Below are 18,145 nucleotides of genomic sequence, written 5' to 3'. Positions count from 1 at the left end.
AGACTTTTCTTGTTTTCTTTATTGAAAAAGAAAAAAACAACACAAGATCTACATAAAATTGCGTAATAGACAGAACTGAATAATCATTGCCAAACATGACAACCATTTCTTTACTGCACAATGAGCTTGTGAATAGAAATTAGTAGGATTGGAACTTTGTCAGTGTGGAATGTGTTGCATGTGGTTCTTATCGTCTGTGTCGTCGTGGCCGTACAGACCAACGATCTGGAATGAAACCTTTACTAGATCATCTTATAATTTCAACATGCTCGAAATAAGTCATGTATAGTCATATGTTCCCGTGATATAACTTGTGCAGGTAACTTCTTGGATCTGTATATTGAACAAAACTGATACACAAAAGTTGTTAGTGTAGCTTTACCTCAAACAAAAATCAATTGCACACTTAAATTCTGATTGTGTTAACTTACAAAAATTGGTCTAAAATAAAACTTTAAAAAGTGATTATCATCTCACTTCCAAGTAAGTGCTTAGTTTTGGTTCAACGATTATCGCCGTGTTTTAAACACTATGAACCAAAGTATATGGCGCTGAACTGTTTATAGACTAAACAAAATGCACATAACATTCTGCTTCTGGCACAAAAGTGGGGCTGCTTGTGTCTGAAACACGTGACTGGCCTCACAAGGTTTCCCAATCTGCTTTGGTACATATTTAATAAAAAGGGTCGAGGGGAAGGGGACATCTGTCAAAGTCTCAATTCGAGAAGGTGTACCTCATGTAGCTTGCTCCGCTACTCACGGTTCACGGATGCAACAGTGATCTCTGGAATGCTTCATAGCACCTGAAACTCTAACCTGAACAGGTTAACGCAAAAGGCCACGAGGCGTGTCAACGATGGGTCGATTCGCTCCGTAATAACAATATATTTTCAATTCCCGCAGTAGACGGGAAAGTCCTTCAGTAGAATAAATTCAGAAACACTCGGGAAAGGCCACATAGTCCAAGCAAGTACATTCCACAAGACCTGAGTTGTTGCTCTGTGTAGTGTGGGGCATTACATCAAGGCAACTGGGGGGGTTGTGTGCTTTTTAATTGGTTATTTGGTCACTGAAAAAAAAAAAAATGCTGACATTTGCTTTTTGTGATGAGCAAATAGTGATGGGACTGGAAAAGCAGATCTAGGTCTGTGCTTGTGAGCCCGTTGGGTGAAGCACTCAAGCAACTGCTGGTTTCACAAAGACAACGTGCTACAAAATACTTTGAAATAAACAGAACAAAAGAGGCCATGGCCTGTATCATTCTGAGCCACGTCGTAACAAGTGCAAACATTGCGGTTAACGTGGGTGTAATGCATTCCGACCCTGATACATGAATCGGGAATGTCCCATGCTGTCAAAAAAAGCTTATGTATATGTAGTTTAGATGTTAGCACACTGAACAGCTAATACGCTGGTTAGATAACACCAGCAGTAGATGCTTGATACCTCACAGCTGTCTCTGGTGAAAGACTTTTTGGATTTCACGCAAGATTATTTGAGCAGTTTCGATTTTATCTTTGCGAACTGAAGCAAAGCTGTTTTTGCTATTGGTGTCGTCACGGTACACGAGGAAGGAAAGAAGGCTAGGTTAGCGATGGGTGAAGAGACGGGGTTCAACATCCACCATCAAGCTTGTGCACCGGGACGCTGGTACCATCATCCGACGTTGCGTTCTGTCATTCCTGCACCGTGAGCACCCCCTGCTGGCTTGTGCAAGGATTTTTTTTCTTTTTTTCTTTTGTGCTTTAAAGCCAAAACCACCTGACTTGCTGTGATGCTTCAGCTGCAGGTGGGTCTGCTTGTGAATACCTGAAGACTAGCTGGTGAGGAGAACATGTGCCGAGTCGTCTTTCCCCGCTTCTGTGTCGGCGCTCTGGCCGTCTGCGTTGGCGCTCGTGACAGCGCTCCAGTCGGTGGGTGCCGGAAAGCTGGCTAGTGGTGCAGCGTGCAGAGTTGGGGTCACCTGAGGCCCCGGGCCGTCAATGCCGTGGTGGTTGGTGGGGGAGCAGGACGAGGGAGAGATGGGGGAGAACAGGGAGGAGCAGAGGAGTTTGACGGGGCAGAAGGCGGAGCCTCTGGGAATGAAGTTCACCTTGTTTTTGTCGGGGCACGAGAAGAGGGGGAAGCCTTTTGATCTGCCAGACCTGTAGACGATTCAAGGTAACACTCAATACTTTGTCTGTCACAGACAGACGCTTTGCCTTCAACCAGTCACCCACGATGCAAATACGCTGGTTGGCTTTGTCCTCTTAACGGTCCGTGAAGTAGTACAGGTGGTGCATTGAAAAAAACAAAAATAACACATTGTAAAAAATGAAAACAAGACTTACACCAGCTCCTCAAACACTTTGACTCGCTCACAGCCCTCTGGAGGCTCCCGTTTGAACATGTAGCTGTTGTTCGGTTTGGGAGATGTGGCAAACTTAGGGAGAGGAGAACTGCACACGCTATCTGGAAACAACAAAATAAAACAACCTGGTTATTAGTAATGAGTAAGACACTTCTCAATACGAGTTTCTGTACCGCCACCAAATCAATACTGCTTTCAGATCCCTGCTTTATGCATTGTAAACACCCGTTTTCACAAACGCCATGTTGACCCGTGGTTCACATGTGTGCTGAGCAGCGAGGGGGAGTCCGGAAGGATCACAGATTAACAGTGGTTTGCTACTATTAATTCTAAAAAAAATTATTTAAAAAAAAAACTTTGTGGTCTCTTTGGCAATAACCTGACATCTCCATACACGGCACTGAGTGACATTTTACTTAATTTATTCTTAGATTAAATATTTATAGGTTCTTTTAATGATGTGTGTGTAACTGTGATAGAACTATTGGAAACAGTTACCTAATGACAGCTTTTAGTATCTCGTCAAAAACTGCTGAGACTCAACAAGCAGCACAGCTTTTGCTGTATTATCCATGTGTCTTTGTCAATGTTTTTAAGACAAGCTTATGTAATTATAATATAATTTAAGTGCGTGCAAGTAACAATTGAACAAACACACACACTAACGCAAGTGGAGGTCACAGTTCAGCATGGCAGTAAATTAATAAAACTTATTTACCACAAGCTCACATTAGTTTTGCATTGTCAGACTCATAACTGTACCAGAGACGTTGCCATTCCATAAATTGCTTCTTATAAAAGCATTCTCATAAAATCCCCTCTAAAGCCCCCCAAAAACATCACACCTTTGTCAATTTCCTCTGCAGAGCATGGACTTCCATCGGGGGAGTGGGCGTGGTCAGAGCTGGAGGGGCGGGGAGACGGGCTGGAGCTGCCACTTGAGGGGGCCTGTGTGTCCGTGTCACGCGTGTCCCCACTGCGACTGTTGCGATGCAGAGGAAAGGGGGCGCGGCGGCCATCCACCACGTCCATGGCCTGTGAGGTCAGAGTGCAGAGGGGGCGGGGAGAGTCGAAGCATTAATGCACAAAGACCTTAAAATGTCAGAGGGGTGGTGCTTAGCGTTCGGATGGAATCATAACTCAAAAGGTTCATGGATCAGAGGCAAAGTGTCCTTGAGTGACTAACTCGTCACTCTGGGTTCAGAGCACCAGCTAAAATGTCCTGAATCTAGAACGGTGTGTGTGTGTGTGTGAGTGTGTGTGTTCAAAGAGCAATTGGAGAAGCAAACATCACACCAGACAGTGATTCGTGACAGTAGACGAGCAGTGTGATGTGAGGAGCGTTCTGCTGTGGCACAAATTATGCAAATGAAAGGCAGGAAAGCGAGGGGAGCGCAGCAGGCTATAAATCTGTAGTGGTGCGTACGTTTAAATGTGTGTCTAAAATGTGTGTGCACGCGCGCATGTCTGTGACTTTCTAAGAAGAGTTTTACAGTCCTGCCAAGGTTCACCACCCCACATCAGACAGGATTTACTGGTGTCCTCGCTTTTAAGCGATCTAATTCAGTGGGAGTGAGAATTTGCGCGCGTGTTACTGTCAAGCCTGTGATTCACCACAATGAAAATGAATTTACAAGACTGCTTGAGCAAGTTATTCATTTTGAACATACACATTAAAGGGATAAACATGTAAAATTTGACTGATGTTTAAATGGGTGAATAAATATGTGAAATATCTAAAGTTACAATAACAAAAAACAGACAGAACCTTTTATTTTAGAGAGATTACAGCTATGTCCCCATTAGGAAAGGGACTAAATAGCTGACTCACCAAGGTCAACTAGCAAACATACTCTAAATATAGTGTTCACTGGTATAAAACAGTTTTGGCAGATAGTTGCTTGCGGTGGATAAAGATACTTTAGCCGATCAACAGCAGTATATTGCTGCGTAATGAATCGTTTCATCAATCGCAAGCTGACACTGAACACATTACACAACACTAATAAAAGATACAGCAGCCAACCTGTAGCAATCTTTGTTGTAGTAATACTGCTTTTGTGGAGTCGAAAATACTTTTTTTCCCGAAAGTACTTTACATTAGTACATTAGGGGAAGTATCAGACATTTAGACATTTTCTCTTGTATGATTATGTAGCAATTTCCCAATAAGCTGACCTACATAGATGGCCAACAAGGTGATAACCTTGTTGGCCATCTATGTAACTCCTTTTAAATTAGCTGTGGTGATTTTATCTGTCAGAAATTACTCCGTTACAAGATGTAAAAATGTATTCCACCCGGTACAAATGATAAGACTTGTTAAGTGAGCTCAGATGTGGTACAAACACGCTTGGTACTGTGGCACTGACACGCTTACAGTTCAACGAGCACAAAAACAGTTTGACCCGGTTGCTGGTGTGTACACATCCTTACCTGTATCCCGTGATCCCAGTTCTCTCTGATAAACACGCTCTCCAGCTCATGGCTGATGCCCTCCACGCTGCTCGGCACCTTGCATATGAAGGGTTTTGGCAGAGGGATTGTTGACAGGGCGGATGAAGTTCCCTTGTACTGAAAGACCGACAAAAATGAGTAAGAATAGATGTGAACTCAAGATTAATGGAGCGATTAAAGTCATAATACTGAATGGGTCTCAGACTCTGTGGCACCGAGATCCGTTTCCTGATCCAGTTTAAGGAGACATCTAATGGGTTGAGGCATTCAGTTTAAATAAGTCTTACTGAAGTGGGATTAAATATTAAGTACAAAAACATTGATTGCATTTTGACATTACGTTGCCCGGATTGTGATCGAACATATGCGGATGTGGAGCAAAGCATACTCCCTTTATTTTGTATGATAACTATATTTAGTTTAGTTTGTTTTCCCACAGTGGGTGATGTGTGCAGTTACTGGGCATCTGTTAATGAATGAACTGCAAACACGGAGAGGACAGGGCATGCCCGGACACATTCCCTCTCCACTTTTGACATAACTGGTCAGAAGGGACTCATTAACTAGACGTCCTTCAGTAAAAAGGATGTGCAACATAAACTTGCTCTGTGCTCTCAAATGTGGTCTGTACACGAGCCGGACCGTCACATGCAAAACGTGAAGTGAAACTACAGATGGGATCCTCCTCAAATAGGAACTGCAAAATAATTGCATGCTTAAAACCCAAAGATGTATAACTACCAAACGAATATTATTGCAACAAATGAAACACATTTAATAATTTGCTATCGTTAACAGAGTAATGCAGAAAACCACCTTGCCTAACCCGGGTATATATTCATAGGCTGTTATCTTCAACAGCTGGGATGGGGTTTGGTCACCATCTGTTTCATTTGAATGCTTTCTGCTGGGCGACCTTATTGTGCACCCAATCCTACATCACCAAAGTCACAGAGTTGATGTTTTCACCAGAAAGAGAACATGCCGGGTGACCCCGTTTGCCACGCGTGAATACCGACGTGAATAACTCACCTGGGGCTGGAACGCAGGCATGCTCTGCTCCCGGTCTTTGTTATGCCGGATGACCTGCTTGCTGCGCTGCAGCTGCAGTCTCAGTTTAGCAATCTGCTGGAAGACAAGTAACATCACATCAGCAAAAGACTGACCGTTGTAAAGGCAATACTTCTGTCAACATGTGAATTCAAACTGAGTGAATTCATCTAGGAGGTGATTGGCCCACGGAGGGACTCCGGGTAACGATTGAATGCACTTATTGTACGTCGCTTTGGATAAAAGCGTCAGCTAAATGACATGTAATGTAATGTAATGTAACGATCATTTTCAATTAATGTTACAAATAGTTTTGATTAATCGTGTTGCAGTTGGCTTAAGCTCAAGGATATGTCCAACTAATAGACCTAAAACAAAAACATTCAATGTGTCATTTCAAAAAGCTACAATCCTCACATTTGAGAAGTTAAGACTATGAGAAGTTAATTTTCAAATAAATTTGACATAATGAAATGCGTGTTAAATAATTAGAAATTGATTGACCAAACATTCCAGCTCTTTAATGTAACTGTAAATGTCGGTAAATATTGTGGTATTGTTGAAAATCATATTTTCTCATGGTTTTTAAGACGGCTGGGAGACTGATTTATGTGGCGTGCAAAATAAATATGGCCCCTTTTCCACAAAACGCGTGCGACTGAGGCCCCATAAAGACTGTTGAATGTTGTTGCAGGGCCCTATGGACCATGTCGAAGGATAAAAAAAACAGTCAGATCAATGGGTGTCACTGCATCGGACCCAGTATCAGCCTAAAATCAAGATACCCTCTGTGAGCCCAACAGCCTCAGTTGTACTGTGCAGACAAAGGTGCGGTCTTCAGGGCTGAACTTGTAATCCTGGCAACAAAAGAAACCTGCTCGATTCAAAGATCCCCTCCCACACACACGTAACCACAGCGGTTAGGGAGCCGGGATGCATTTCAGTTCATCCATTGACTGACCGCAGCAGTCTATAATGACAAGTCCAGGCGATCCCGATGTGATCTCAGATGAGAAAAAAGGTTTTCCTGGCCGCGCTATTGATTGCGCAGTTCAACATTTAATTATTCTAGTGGGCCTAGTTTTAATGTATGACTACATTCACACTTGGATGGGACGGAATCGGATTCTTCGAACATTCTTCTTCGATCACGTTTCATGAGATCCCACCGCTGTGAGGAATACAAGTCTCCTTCTGTCTCCCCCTTTAGGACTGTTTGGACACAGCCTGTCCGAATAGATTCACAATAAAAGCTTGAACATTACTTGTCTTCACAATCTAATAGTAATATGTTAACCATTACATTTTGTATATCTAATGTGCTCAGTGCGTAATCCTTGTCTTGCCATGTTCATTCAAAACTTATTGCTATATTTACCTACTGTAGTAATGTTTTATCAAATTGAATTTATTATGAACTTACAAAAGGCTTTGAAGTAACAGAAAAAGAGGGATCAATGTGGCTGCATCACCCTTGGGAGGTGCTCCTGCACAGTCTTTTAAAAACAACCGGCCGTAATGAGATGCGAGTGAGGTTAAATTTAGACTTTGTCTGGAGAGCTGGGACAGCTAATAGCTCCATGCGGTCGGCTGGTTGGCCACCGGGTCCGGCAGATCGACAGACAGAGTGGAAACCCACCTTAAGGAGCATAATATTTAGGCCGACCTCAGACCCAGACTGAAACACATCTTGAATAAATGGAACGAATCTCATAAATGACAAAAACATGCTCCTTGAGTCGGCTGCACGTACGTTTCTAAACCAATCCTGGCGTAGCTTAGAGCCAGACAGAACGCCGAACACAGCCTCGTTCTGTTAACCCGCCATCTGGGCCGCTCGCTGTCAGTAGCAGCTGTGACTTGTGAGGTGCTACGGTCAGGACAGGTGAATCTACCTCTTTGAGGTGGTCCGCACTGCCCCAGGAGGCCGACCGCTGGTGAGGACTTCCCTGTTCTGCTCCCTCATCAATCCAGAGACCCGGAGTCTGAAAAGCATTAAAACATGCAGACACATGACAAACGTGTTGTTACACAACTCTTTTCCCCACCCACAACAGACACAACTCCTGCAGTGATGATACATGCTCCAAATGTGCTGTGGCCACAGAACGGCATGTCTTGTGTTGAATCGGCACCCAAAAGATAAGCATGATGCACTCATTATCTGCGAAACAGCATAAACACAGGTTTCCTTTGAGTGTGGAAACAAAGATATCTAAACGGAATACAAATCCCTCAAAGTCAAGGATTACCCAAGATGCAGCATCTGAGGTGTGCGTACGTGGCGGGTCGGCCTAAAGATCAGATAACCGAGGTGACAAATTCATTGTTGAATACATGGTCATGAAACGCAAGAGTCTTATGAAATACCCTCATTTTATTCATTCATTCATTCATTCATTTGCACTAGGAAATATTATAAAACGAACACATACACTCAAGATGAACGTGAGGCTTGCGCTGTGTAAGTAGGAAACAGTTTATACAAAGACCTCTTAACTGAATACCTGATGTGACGACTCGTTGTGAAGATGTGCTCGTCGTCTCGATACCTTAAAAGTCAAATGTTTGGATAACCACTTGAGGAAGTGGGTGAACTCCCTAATGAGTGCCGTGTTCAATGGTAAAGTTATAGTAGAAAATCTGAAATCAATGAAATATTAGGAAAACAATTAAGGGATTGTATCCCTTAAGAAAGCCCTACGTTCAACTGGTGCTATTTTCTCCCCCTGGAGTTTCCATCCTTTCCATCCATCCATCCATCCATTGTCAAACCGCTTATCCTGCACACAGGGTCGCGGGGGGGCTGGAGTCCATCCCAGCCAACTTTGGGCGATAGACAGGGTACACCCTGGATTGGTCGCCAGCCAATCGCAGGGCCACACAGAGACACACAACCATTCACACTCACATTCACACATCTACGGGCAATTTAAAGTCCCCAATCAACCTGATCCCCAGAGCATGTCTTTGGACTGTGGGAGGAAGCCGGAGAACCCGGAGAGAACCCACGCAGACACAGGGAGAACATGCAGACTCCACACAGAAAGGCCACTGGGCGGAATCGAACCCAGGACCTTCTTGCTGTGAGGCGACAGTGCTAACCACCACGCCACCGTGCCGCCCAGTTTCCATCCTTTCACCTCTAGTTAGTCTACAAACAGGTGGAACGGTTTATTTTATTTTTTTTACACGCCAATGGGATTTGGCTGAATATGTACAGCACGGAGAGATCCGGTGTCTACAGCAAACCGATAAGAAAACATCTGGTATACAAAACATTCTCTACCAGAGAGCACAGGGGCCGTTCTGTCTCATTGAAGATGTCTTTTAGACCGTTACTGCACAAACGGCTGAATCATGTAAATATATGCAAAAAAAAAAAAAAGAGGATGTTTCATAGGGCACATACTACAGTCCACTTCCCCCCCGATTATGCACATCAACAGTGCCTCTGGTGCTCAAACATCTGACGTTTTATAGTCCGCACAGTAGTGCGAAACATCTAAAATGTCAGTGTCGCCACACTGCCTTACGTCTGACCCCACACCAACAGAACAACCCCTGTCTGTCCAACTAACGCACAAGCCGTGCCCTATGATATGGAATATCGCACTGTGAATAATGAGGAACACCCGTGAAGCCGTCTGCGCTGGATGGCTGGCGCTGCTTTCCCCGGGAAAGGACAGCGAATTAAATGGGTGCTTGTCCTCCCGTGAAGAGGGGACTACTGTGCTTGGCCACGCTGGACGGCAGATGTGTAGTTAGCCTTTAGCATTAACATTTCGTGCACGGCCTGAGGAATGGCTCGCAGCGTTTGATGCCACCGGCAGACCTCAGAGGGACTTGATGCCGCAGCTTAGTCTGTTCATACAGAATGCAGATTGCTGTAAAAGGGCAGGGAGGCTTAATGGAGTTTGTGGCTGTTGAGGAAAAAAAAATTAAGTTTTCACAGATGTTTTCTGACGTCAAATGGAGAGTGCTGCTTTGCTACATGTTCCTCATTTGGCAGTGAGCGATATGGACAAAAAAAAAAAAAAAAAGAGCAAAATCTTAATAATCAAAGAAAAGCTTCATTGTCACGGACAACAAAAAGTGTCATTATTCATCTTATTTAATATTACAGACTTTCAGCAACAGTTTGTGTGAGAATTCAGCTAGGAAGATTGTTTTAAATCCTGTGTTACCAGTTAACAGCATCAAGGTGGTTGTCTTTTTTCCTACAGTTTGATCCAAATCTTGTCTCAGGGATACAGAGTATGAAAGGCAGCCGGCCATCAGCCTCTAGGGACACAGCCCTGGCCTGCCCTCCTAACTCCCCTCTCCCACATAAATTGCCCGTTAACCAGAACAGCCACCTTTATTAATCTCAGAGGCCCTTTCATCATGCTAGCTCTCCAGCTTCCTGCCCGAGCTGTGTGCTTTGTAGACTTTTGTACTGAGGCTTTTGACTGATAATGTGCTGCGGTGCAGATAAAAGCAAGTTAGCATAGCCTGCAGCTTGCTTCCCTTTAGGATTCCCACCCAACAAGGTTACATGGAGGCAACATCCTCAAGAATCCAGCTCTGTTCCAAAGCAGGAAATAATAGCCGTGCTTCAATAGAATGTAAGTGGAACTTGTGCGGCTTTGTTTGGACTGCATGTCGGGACGTGCGAGCAGACTGCCACTGCTATCATTGGGTGGGGTTTAGAGATGAGGTCCGATTTGAGAAGTTGGCTTTGTGAATCTGTAATCTCTACACGTCTTAAACGAACTTAGAATAACAGAAAATAAGTAAATGTCTCCATGGCAGCAATTTTGTCATTTCCACTTTCTTCGATCGCAGCCGGCATTTTACAACGAGAGGCATTATCGACGATGCTCAGTAACTGTGGAACCCCTTCTTTGATCTATTACGCTGGATTGCTTCTAACAGGCTTAACTGAGAGCATGTACTTCTAGCTGGGAAGATTCACTGTAGCGTGAGAAACCGCCGGCTGGTTTACTCGTCTTTGCCGACTAGTTGTTTCGTCAGGCTCAGAACGCACATGCATGCGGCACAATTTGTGGCGTCTACAAGCGCAACTTTCAACAGAAGACGTGGAGCGGCGCAAGCCGTTTGATCGGGGCGCCTTTGTCTGGTTCTTTAAAGTCGGCATGGTGAGCGAGGGCCCTAATCTTCATACAGACACGCTCTTGTGTTCTGTAACCACGGGGCCTAGGACTCGCAGACCTATCCCGGAACAGTGATTAGCATATGTATGGGCCCTCTGCTCCTCTACTCCCACACAAAAGGCAGGCGGGCAGAGCAGCCACGAGGGCCAGGTGGTAAGCAGTGGGATTTCTCCTCGACTCAGCCACAGCTCGGGGGACAGGTGCAAACGGCTTCACCTCCATGCGAGGCCACACAACAGCTCAAAAGGAGAGGCTGTCTCGAACTTGTGTGCTGCACAACAAAAGAGGCCAGGGACCTTTTGTCTGCTGCTCTCTGCTGTTGTTGTCTTACTGAAAGAGCAGAGCCCAGGCACAGCTTTCCAACAGGAAGTGGTCTCTCGTTATTCTTGGGGGAGTTTGTGCATATAATCGTCCAAGGATTTTCAACTCTCACACTCTCTGACACACACACATCATCATCACGACGTGGCCAAATGTTTTCCATGACAAATTTCCTTTGAAGGCCGTAAATCCATTGACAGGATATGCATTTGGCTTCAATCAGATCTGTGCTGATAATAGCTGGGATATGTGGTCCATGGCCATGTCACTACGTAGCATTGGCAAATCTCAACGGGCGAAAAAAGGCAATACTGGCCACAAGATCACTGTATGTCACCCAGATGTTTTTTTTTTGCAATAACATTTTCAAAAACTGATTAATTATATAATATACTGCGTCCACAATAGTCTATTTTTTCCAGGGCTGCAAAGGAACCCTGTAATGATCAGCGTTTACCCTGTTTACAACCACTTCAAGAGATCTTGTCAGCCCTCCCACCACTTTCTCCACCTACACACAAAGAAATGCGAGACAAATGAGGGGTTAAAGGTATGAAGCCGATGTAAATTAGGTTTGCCGGTCTTCATTCAGACAGATGAAAGACTCCTGTCAGCAAAGAGGGAGAAGCCCCTGTCATGATCTTGCATAGTCAATATTCTTTTAGAACACCCCCCTCCACCCCCCCCAAAAAATAGAGCTGCAAGAGACTATTTGCATTTAGCCATCAGTCAGATTAGTGGGTGCTGATTTGTGGGCTGCTGGCCAAGAATGTGTTCCAAGGCTCAATATGAAATCCACGCACAGGTCTTGTTAACTGTATTAAATATGTTAAATAAGTCCGTTTGGCCTGTAGACGCAACAGACTACCACCAGATTACCATTACAAAACAATTGGTCACAGTTTCTCAATTTGTCATCTCCACAAACTCCTACGCTGAAAACAAACAATTCTATAAGTTAACATAAAGTGAATCGAGTGAGCTTGTTCTCAAACATCCCTCGTTAAGACTTGACGCTTTACTTTTCATTCATGCCACACAGAACGCTGAATTCATTGGTTAATGTGGATGACACGTGTGGCCTTTGTCTCTGGGATTGTTTTTCAGAGAAACACGGCGATACCTAACGATTTACAGACGTCTTTTTGCAAGTATAAGTCTAGGGGGGAAAAAGTATTTTTGTGCCCTGAGGCGTCATATGGCTGAGCTGACGGGGTGAGAACGAAGGTGCTGTAAATTATCTATATAATGTTATACTAATCCTTCAAGTAGAGAGCAGTACATAATATCACCAACTAGTCATCTATCAGTCTGCCTGTAGGTGGATGGATCTAGTTTACTAAGCCTTGATGCGAAGTAATGATAGTCACATTGATTTAGTACTAAACAGGTAGTAAATACGGAGGCTCAACTATGTTTGTGCCATTATGTTTCTGTCTAGGTCTGCAAAATAAATAACAAAGTACATATTTCATAAACTACAGAACACACATGAATGTACCTGTGTGGCTTTGTCTTTCATACAGGAAGGGTAGGGTCCATGGGAGTCCCGAGGCCACTGGCCGGTGAGGTATGGTCCAGTGATTGCGTCCAGGGAAGATGTCCGTCGGATGGCACTGGAGCTCCGAACCTGTAACTTGGACCTTTCCACTGCGGGAAAGAACAAAAGTGACAAAATGAAGCGCACCAAGTGGCCGATATTTCCAAACTCTTGAAGGCAGCTACTTCAGTTGCAATCTCTGGTTCTCCCAGTGTGGACAGTTTTTCCTAATCTCACGAGTATTAGTGCAGGGCAAACAAATAGGCTTGAGAACGGAGGCCTGAAGCAAATGTAAATGGCTGAGCAGGAGTATGTGATGTTATGAGAGCAGTATGCTGTGAGGCAGAACAGTTAAGCGCACACACCACCCACATAAGAACCCATAAACAACCACACCACAATGCACACCAATGCTGCCTGCATCCACTCAACATTCCTGCAGCAACATGCAGTAAGAAAAGAAAAACAAAACATGCAAAACTTGCATTTGCTTGAGAATGGCGCAAAGTGTTGTTAGGCTAAATTGTACTGTAGCAAAGGAAAGCTCCTTCAATTCCGTATCAGTAGAAAGAAAAACGCATGATGATCAGGAAACATTTACTCTGTTCCGTCGTCAGAGTTGGTTTATGAAGAGGCCTTTCGAACTTGAACACACAAACCTACACTCACACAGACTAAACTCTCTGAACGAGCCCCCCCCCCCCTCTCCTCGCACAACCACATGGCTGTTCATTGTAGTTCTTTGTACATAGAATACACAGACCTACTCACCCAAAGGTATTGCCTTAGTAAGCTTACTCGGCTACAGTAAAATTCCCTAAAGCATTGTAGACAAAGGAAGCAGGCTAAATTTCCATCAATATTGATACAGGCCAAGCCAGTGCTCTCAGAACTGGGGTTGTGGGTATTTTCCATCGTCTCCCCAGATTCCAAATAATCTTCCGACGTGAAAGAAGCAAAGACATCAAAGCAGTCCATGTGTTGATTTCAAGGCTAAGTATGGAATGCAATAATAAAAAGGAATAATTTTAGTTTGGATTTTAATAAGCACTTTCTCTCACCAAGCAAGCTCTAAAAAAGTGTCTTCATTTCCAGGAAATAAATGGGTGGTTTATTAACTGTACAGCCGAGGCAAATGTGAAAACAAATGCGTGGTTCAGATCAGTCAACAATAGCAGAATGGTTTCCTGTAAGTTTTCAAAAGGCTGCACAACCCCGATTGAAAGGAAAATCACAATCATTTAGCTTCATCTTGTGCTTACAGAACAAAATCACCTTCGGAATCTAGTATTTTACAACAGTATTTTGGTCCACGTCAAAGCCTGGACATTTTGTTATTCAATTGGACTTTGTAATTGCTCGAATGACGTACAGAGTGAAAAACAAAAACTCTCAATGCTGTACTGTTTGTTTGCTGTTTGGAGATCACGTTGACTAAATCATTTAAATGTAAAAACACACCATCATGGAGAAATCCCTTAAACCCTGCAGTTCATGTTTCAGTGTTGCTCTATAGGAATTGTTCAGTGAGCAGAACGGTGATGCTTTCATACAATATGAACAATGATATTAATCGTGGCCAGGATAGGTTTAGGTTACGAGTTTCAGTAGCTTTCCCTCAGCTGATAGGAAATGTCTTATCAGCATTTGACATCAATCAAATCAGTCAATGAGTAGCTCCAAGAATAAACTAGCTTGCCCTAGTTTCATTGCATCTCAATGAAAGACGAGGATATGCTAATAGTCCTAACGATTCCAACTGTATTGCAAGAATGAGAAAGCGTGACATCAAAGTTAAGGTTCAACCAGATGCCACCCAGTCGGTCACGTACAGACAGAAAGCACAGCACGGCTCCACCAGAGATGACTGATTTTGGACAACATCTCATTTTGACATTTGGTCCTACTCTGCAGTTTGAAGGGGTGACAATGAAGCAGGGCTGTTTCAGCACAGCTGGCCTTTTGACAGTGAGCAGGACTATCATTGTTGGGACAGCGTGTCAAGTGAATGATGTCATGCTGGTGAACCTAAAGGGTCATGTCGAATATAACTCTCTTCACGCCGTCTTTCATCATCCTTCTAGGATCTAAACACCAGAGCAGCCCATTACCAGCGGGACGTGGTCTGGCATTGACACGGATGGTGTTACGAAGCACTTTAGACTGAATTTTCTCACCAAATGGCACGCATTATGTGTGAAATAGTACAATGAACGACGAATTACAAGGTGTAAAGCTGCCTACTCTAATTACAATCAAGTTTGGCTTCTGTGATAAAAGATGAAGATCACCAAATCCACTACGATTCTGACCTTCAGTAGCCTGCACTGACGCTGCGTTGAAATGATCATAGTCATCATCTGACGCCCCTCCCTGGTGTTTGAGCTGTGAGGTCACTGCGATGAAGGAGGGTGGAGACTCCATCAGCACCACTAACACGGTGATTCTGGCCTGAGTTAGAAGAAGCCCGTTACAGAGAAAAAGAGGTATGTGTGGCATGTCACCGTGGTGGGAAATCAACACCAAACGCTAACCAAACATGGGAGAAATGTGTCGTGCCTGGCGAGCCGGTTATGGAAGAGACTTTGTTTCCTGCTTTGCATGGTACACTGGTCAAGGTTGGAGGTCATCTCATTCAAAGAACGGAGGAATGTGAAGCACTCACAACTCCACAATAACTAAAATCGTGCACTGAAAATGGCAGGCTCCCATTTTGGTTAAAAAGTTCAAGAGGGAGAAGCTTTTAAACAGGGACTAATGACAGCGGCATTGATCCAGCTGTAGTGTTGTGGTTTCTGTGCTGCAACATGCGACCTAATCTCATTAAGTGCAGAACACTTGCGGTGACAATAGTTTGTGCTTTTCATGGGAGTCAGAAATACCCACTCAGGGTAACAGAGATGGTCTCTTGTGGTCTCCACTTACATGAAAAACAAGCGGTAGTTAGGACAAATTATAAATGCTGTTCTGGCCCACAAAAAGTTTTACTTTTACTGGAAAACCAGCCTCAGCGTCAATACTTGGCAGGAAAGGCTGTCACATAGATGAGACTTAGTGACACACTAGTAAATGCAGATTTGGGGACGCCTGGACTCTCGCATCCTCCTACAGTTTTTCTTCTCATCACTTCTAAAACAAGCAGCTGATCATGACAGGAAACAAGCTAGCACAGGCCTCCTTGTGCAAGTGTGCTGAAGCTCGGCATCGGCTCAGGATGTGAAAAGAGTGGTGCATGCTGTATGTATGGGAGGGAGAAACCGAAGAGAGTCAACACCTGACTATTCGCTCAGACTATTGGGACTGACGTGGCCCATTTTACAAATGAAATCAGGTCTTTCTGCTAATCATCTCCTCCCCCTCTGCTGTGGAATCCAAGAATCCACGGGTAACGATAGCTAAGAGTGCACTCTATTCTCTTTATGAGTGCCCGACTGCGGAAATCGATAGCAGGCTAAATAGTTAATCCACCAACCTCGTGCCAACCTTGCTCCAGACTTTAAAAGGTGACCATATCAAATATTATATATGACACGTGTTTTGCACAATTGGAAAGATTAAAAAAGGTATATTGTATACTGGTTGGCGTGACAGCAAAAAACAAAAGTTAACATGACAAATGATCAGTTAGCAGCAGCACGTGGTGACATGGCATTTCGTGGCCTATCTAATTTAAGGCAGTTGAAGAAAAGTTTTTTTTTGTTTTAGGTTGGGTTTTTTTTTTACCTCTGGAAGCCGGAGAGTCGGTGGTACAGGAGGAGTCCTTATTTTCGGGGGACAGTCTTTGCTTCACGTTTGCACTTCCTGAACTGAGCGACGGGCTGGATGGTGGGCTTGAGCCTCGGCTATTCGTGGCTCCACCGTAGGGGGTCTGTGCCCGCGTCGGGCTGCCCGGACCCCCACGCAGGAGCTGGAAGGGCACGGTGGCACGGATGGGGTGCAGACGGCAGCCGCTGCCGTTGCCGTTGAAGGAGCCGGGGGAGCCCGCATTGCTGCGTCTCACCCTCGGCTGCTGAAGAGAGTTGCTCGGGGCGGACATCCTCCGTGGCCGGCTGCAATTCCTATCGCAGTGAGGAAAGACGTACTGCCAAAGTTGCTGCTTCTCTAAAAGCAGGAGGAGGAGGAAGAGGAGGGAGGGAGGGAGGGAGGGAGGGGGCAAAGAATGAACGGTAAGATAAACATTAGCTCGTTAGCAACAACAAAAAGACGCTAGCTTCCTTTAAAAAAAAAGAAATCAACTCATGCGTTCGAGGGACCAAAAGACACATTATTTGGTGATAACTTACCCGATAAGATACTAACACATGCCAAACTACGGTTAAACCATCACACGAGTAACTTTAAAAGTAGTTTTCCGTACTTCTCGAGACGTTTAATTCGTGTTTTCCAGATCCTGTAGTGTCTTCCCCGTCATGTCCACTCAGACTGAATGACAGTTCTTTCGGCCAGACTACTGGCGGATGCCTGTAGGCGGGCTACACTTGTCACTCCTGAGCTTCTGATTGGATACAACCTCTGTACAGTAATGTCGCTGATTGGTGGAAATCTTTCTATGGGCTGCACTTTCATCCAATCAGGTGGAAACGTCTTATTATTGTGTAAAGTTTATTTCCGAAAATTAAGATGTAAAACCAAACTATTGCACATGTGTGCCGCCTGTATGTAGAATGTATAGTATGTATCGGTTAGTCATAATATTGTTGATGCCCATTAGCAGCTGTTGAAGAGCTGTCAATCATTATTAACGTCACACGACTATGGAATGCCGTTTTGGTCAAAATTATATAAATGAATAAATACGTAAATACATGAATTGAAATACATCATGAAATAAATAAATGAGGCAATAAATACATAAATATTAAATACATTTAATTATTTCATGGTACTTTTATTTCATAATGCCAGTTTTCATTTCCAGATTATTTTATTTCATAATGCCGTTTTTCCTTTCCAGAGTCTTTTATTTCATAATGCCGTTTTTCATTTCCAGAGGCTTATTTCATAATGCCGTTTTACATTTCACGTTCTTATAGGCAAATCAGGGGGCGTGGCTACATCTAACATTCAAAACAGACAACAGAGCCGTGTGCAAAAGAAGGCTGGCTAAGGGACGTGAGATTAGCGCTGGTACTACAAGCACAGGTGCTGGACGCCCGCCTCTGGATATTCCTGGCGACAAGCTGGCTAACTTTGTGTTGTCCGGTCTATCAACCCGAGAAATCCAATATCCAGAGGCGGGCCTCTACCTCATTTATTTATTTCATAATGT

General features: G+C 44.1%; 1 protein-coding gene across 4 annotated transcripts; it reads right to left on the bottom strand.

Annotated features, from left to right (window-relative positions):
• Position 1: 1 nt before the first annotated feature.
• On the bottom strand, positions 2-17,393 carry glcci1b (glucocorticoid induced 1b). 4 transcript variants are annotated; one of them, XM_078094630.1, is made up of 9 exons: positions 17,234-17,393; positions 16,600-16,977; positions 12,838-12,986; positions 7,755-7,844; positions 5,842-5,934; positions 4,789-4,926; positions 3,198-3,387; positions 2,333-2,453; positions 2-2,146 (listed from the first exon to the last, which is right to left on the bottom strand). In XM_078094630.1, the coding sequence occupies exons 2-9, from the start codon at positions 16,910-16,912 to the stop codon at positions 1,819-1,821; spliced, it is 1,422 nt and encodes a 473-aa protein (XP_077950756.1). In that variant the 5' UTR covers positions 16,913-16,977; positions 17,234-17,393; the 3' UTR covers positions 2-1,818. The 4 variants fall into 4 exon arrangements, with proteins under 4 accessions (XP_077950756.1, XP_040020959.2, XP_040020961.2 ...); XM_040165025.2 differs by having other exon boundaries at positions 5,842-5,937; positions 17,234-17,330; XM_040165027.2 differs by having other exon boundaries at positions 17,160-17,326.
• Between the last annotated feature and the right edge of the window lie 752 nt (positions 17,394-18,145).

Source organism: Gasterosteus aculeatus, chromosome 20 (genome assembly GCF_964276395.1).
Source record: "Gasterosteus aculeatus chromosome 20, fGasAcu3.hap1.1, whole genome shotgun sequence".
Lineage (NCBI taxonomy): Eukaryota > Metazoa > Chordata > Actinopteri > Perciformes > Gasterosteidae > Gasterosteus > Gasterosteus aculeatus.
Note: the sequence above shows the minus strand (reverse complement) of the source record. Positions and strands in the feature narration are given on the sequence as shown.

Coding starts and splice junctions, on each gene's coding strand:
- glcci1b (XM_040165025.2), bottom strand. CDS start 16,912: ATGTCCGCCCCGAGCAACTCTCTTCAGCAGCCGAGGGTGAGACGCAGC. Junction 3,388..4,788: donor ACTGGGATCACGGGATACAG/GTAAGGATGTGT, acceptor CTGACCTCACAG/GCCATGGACGTGGTGGATGG. Junction 2,147..2,332: donor AAAGTGTTTGAGGAGCTGGT/GTAAGTCTTGTT, acceptor AATCGTCTACAG/GTCTGGCAGATCAAAAGGCT.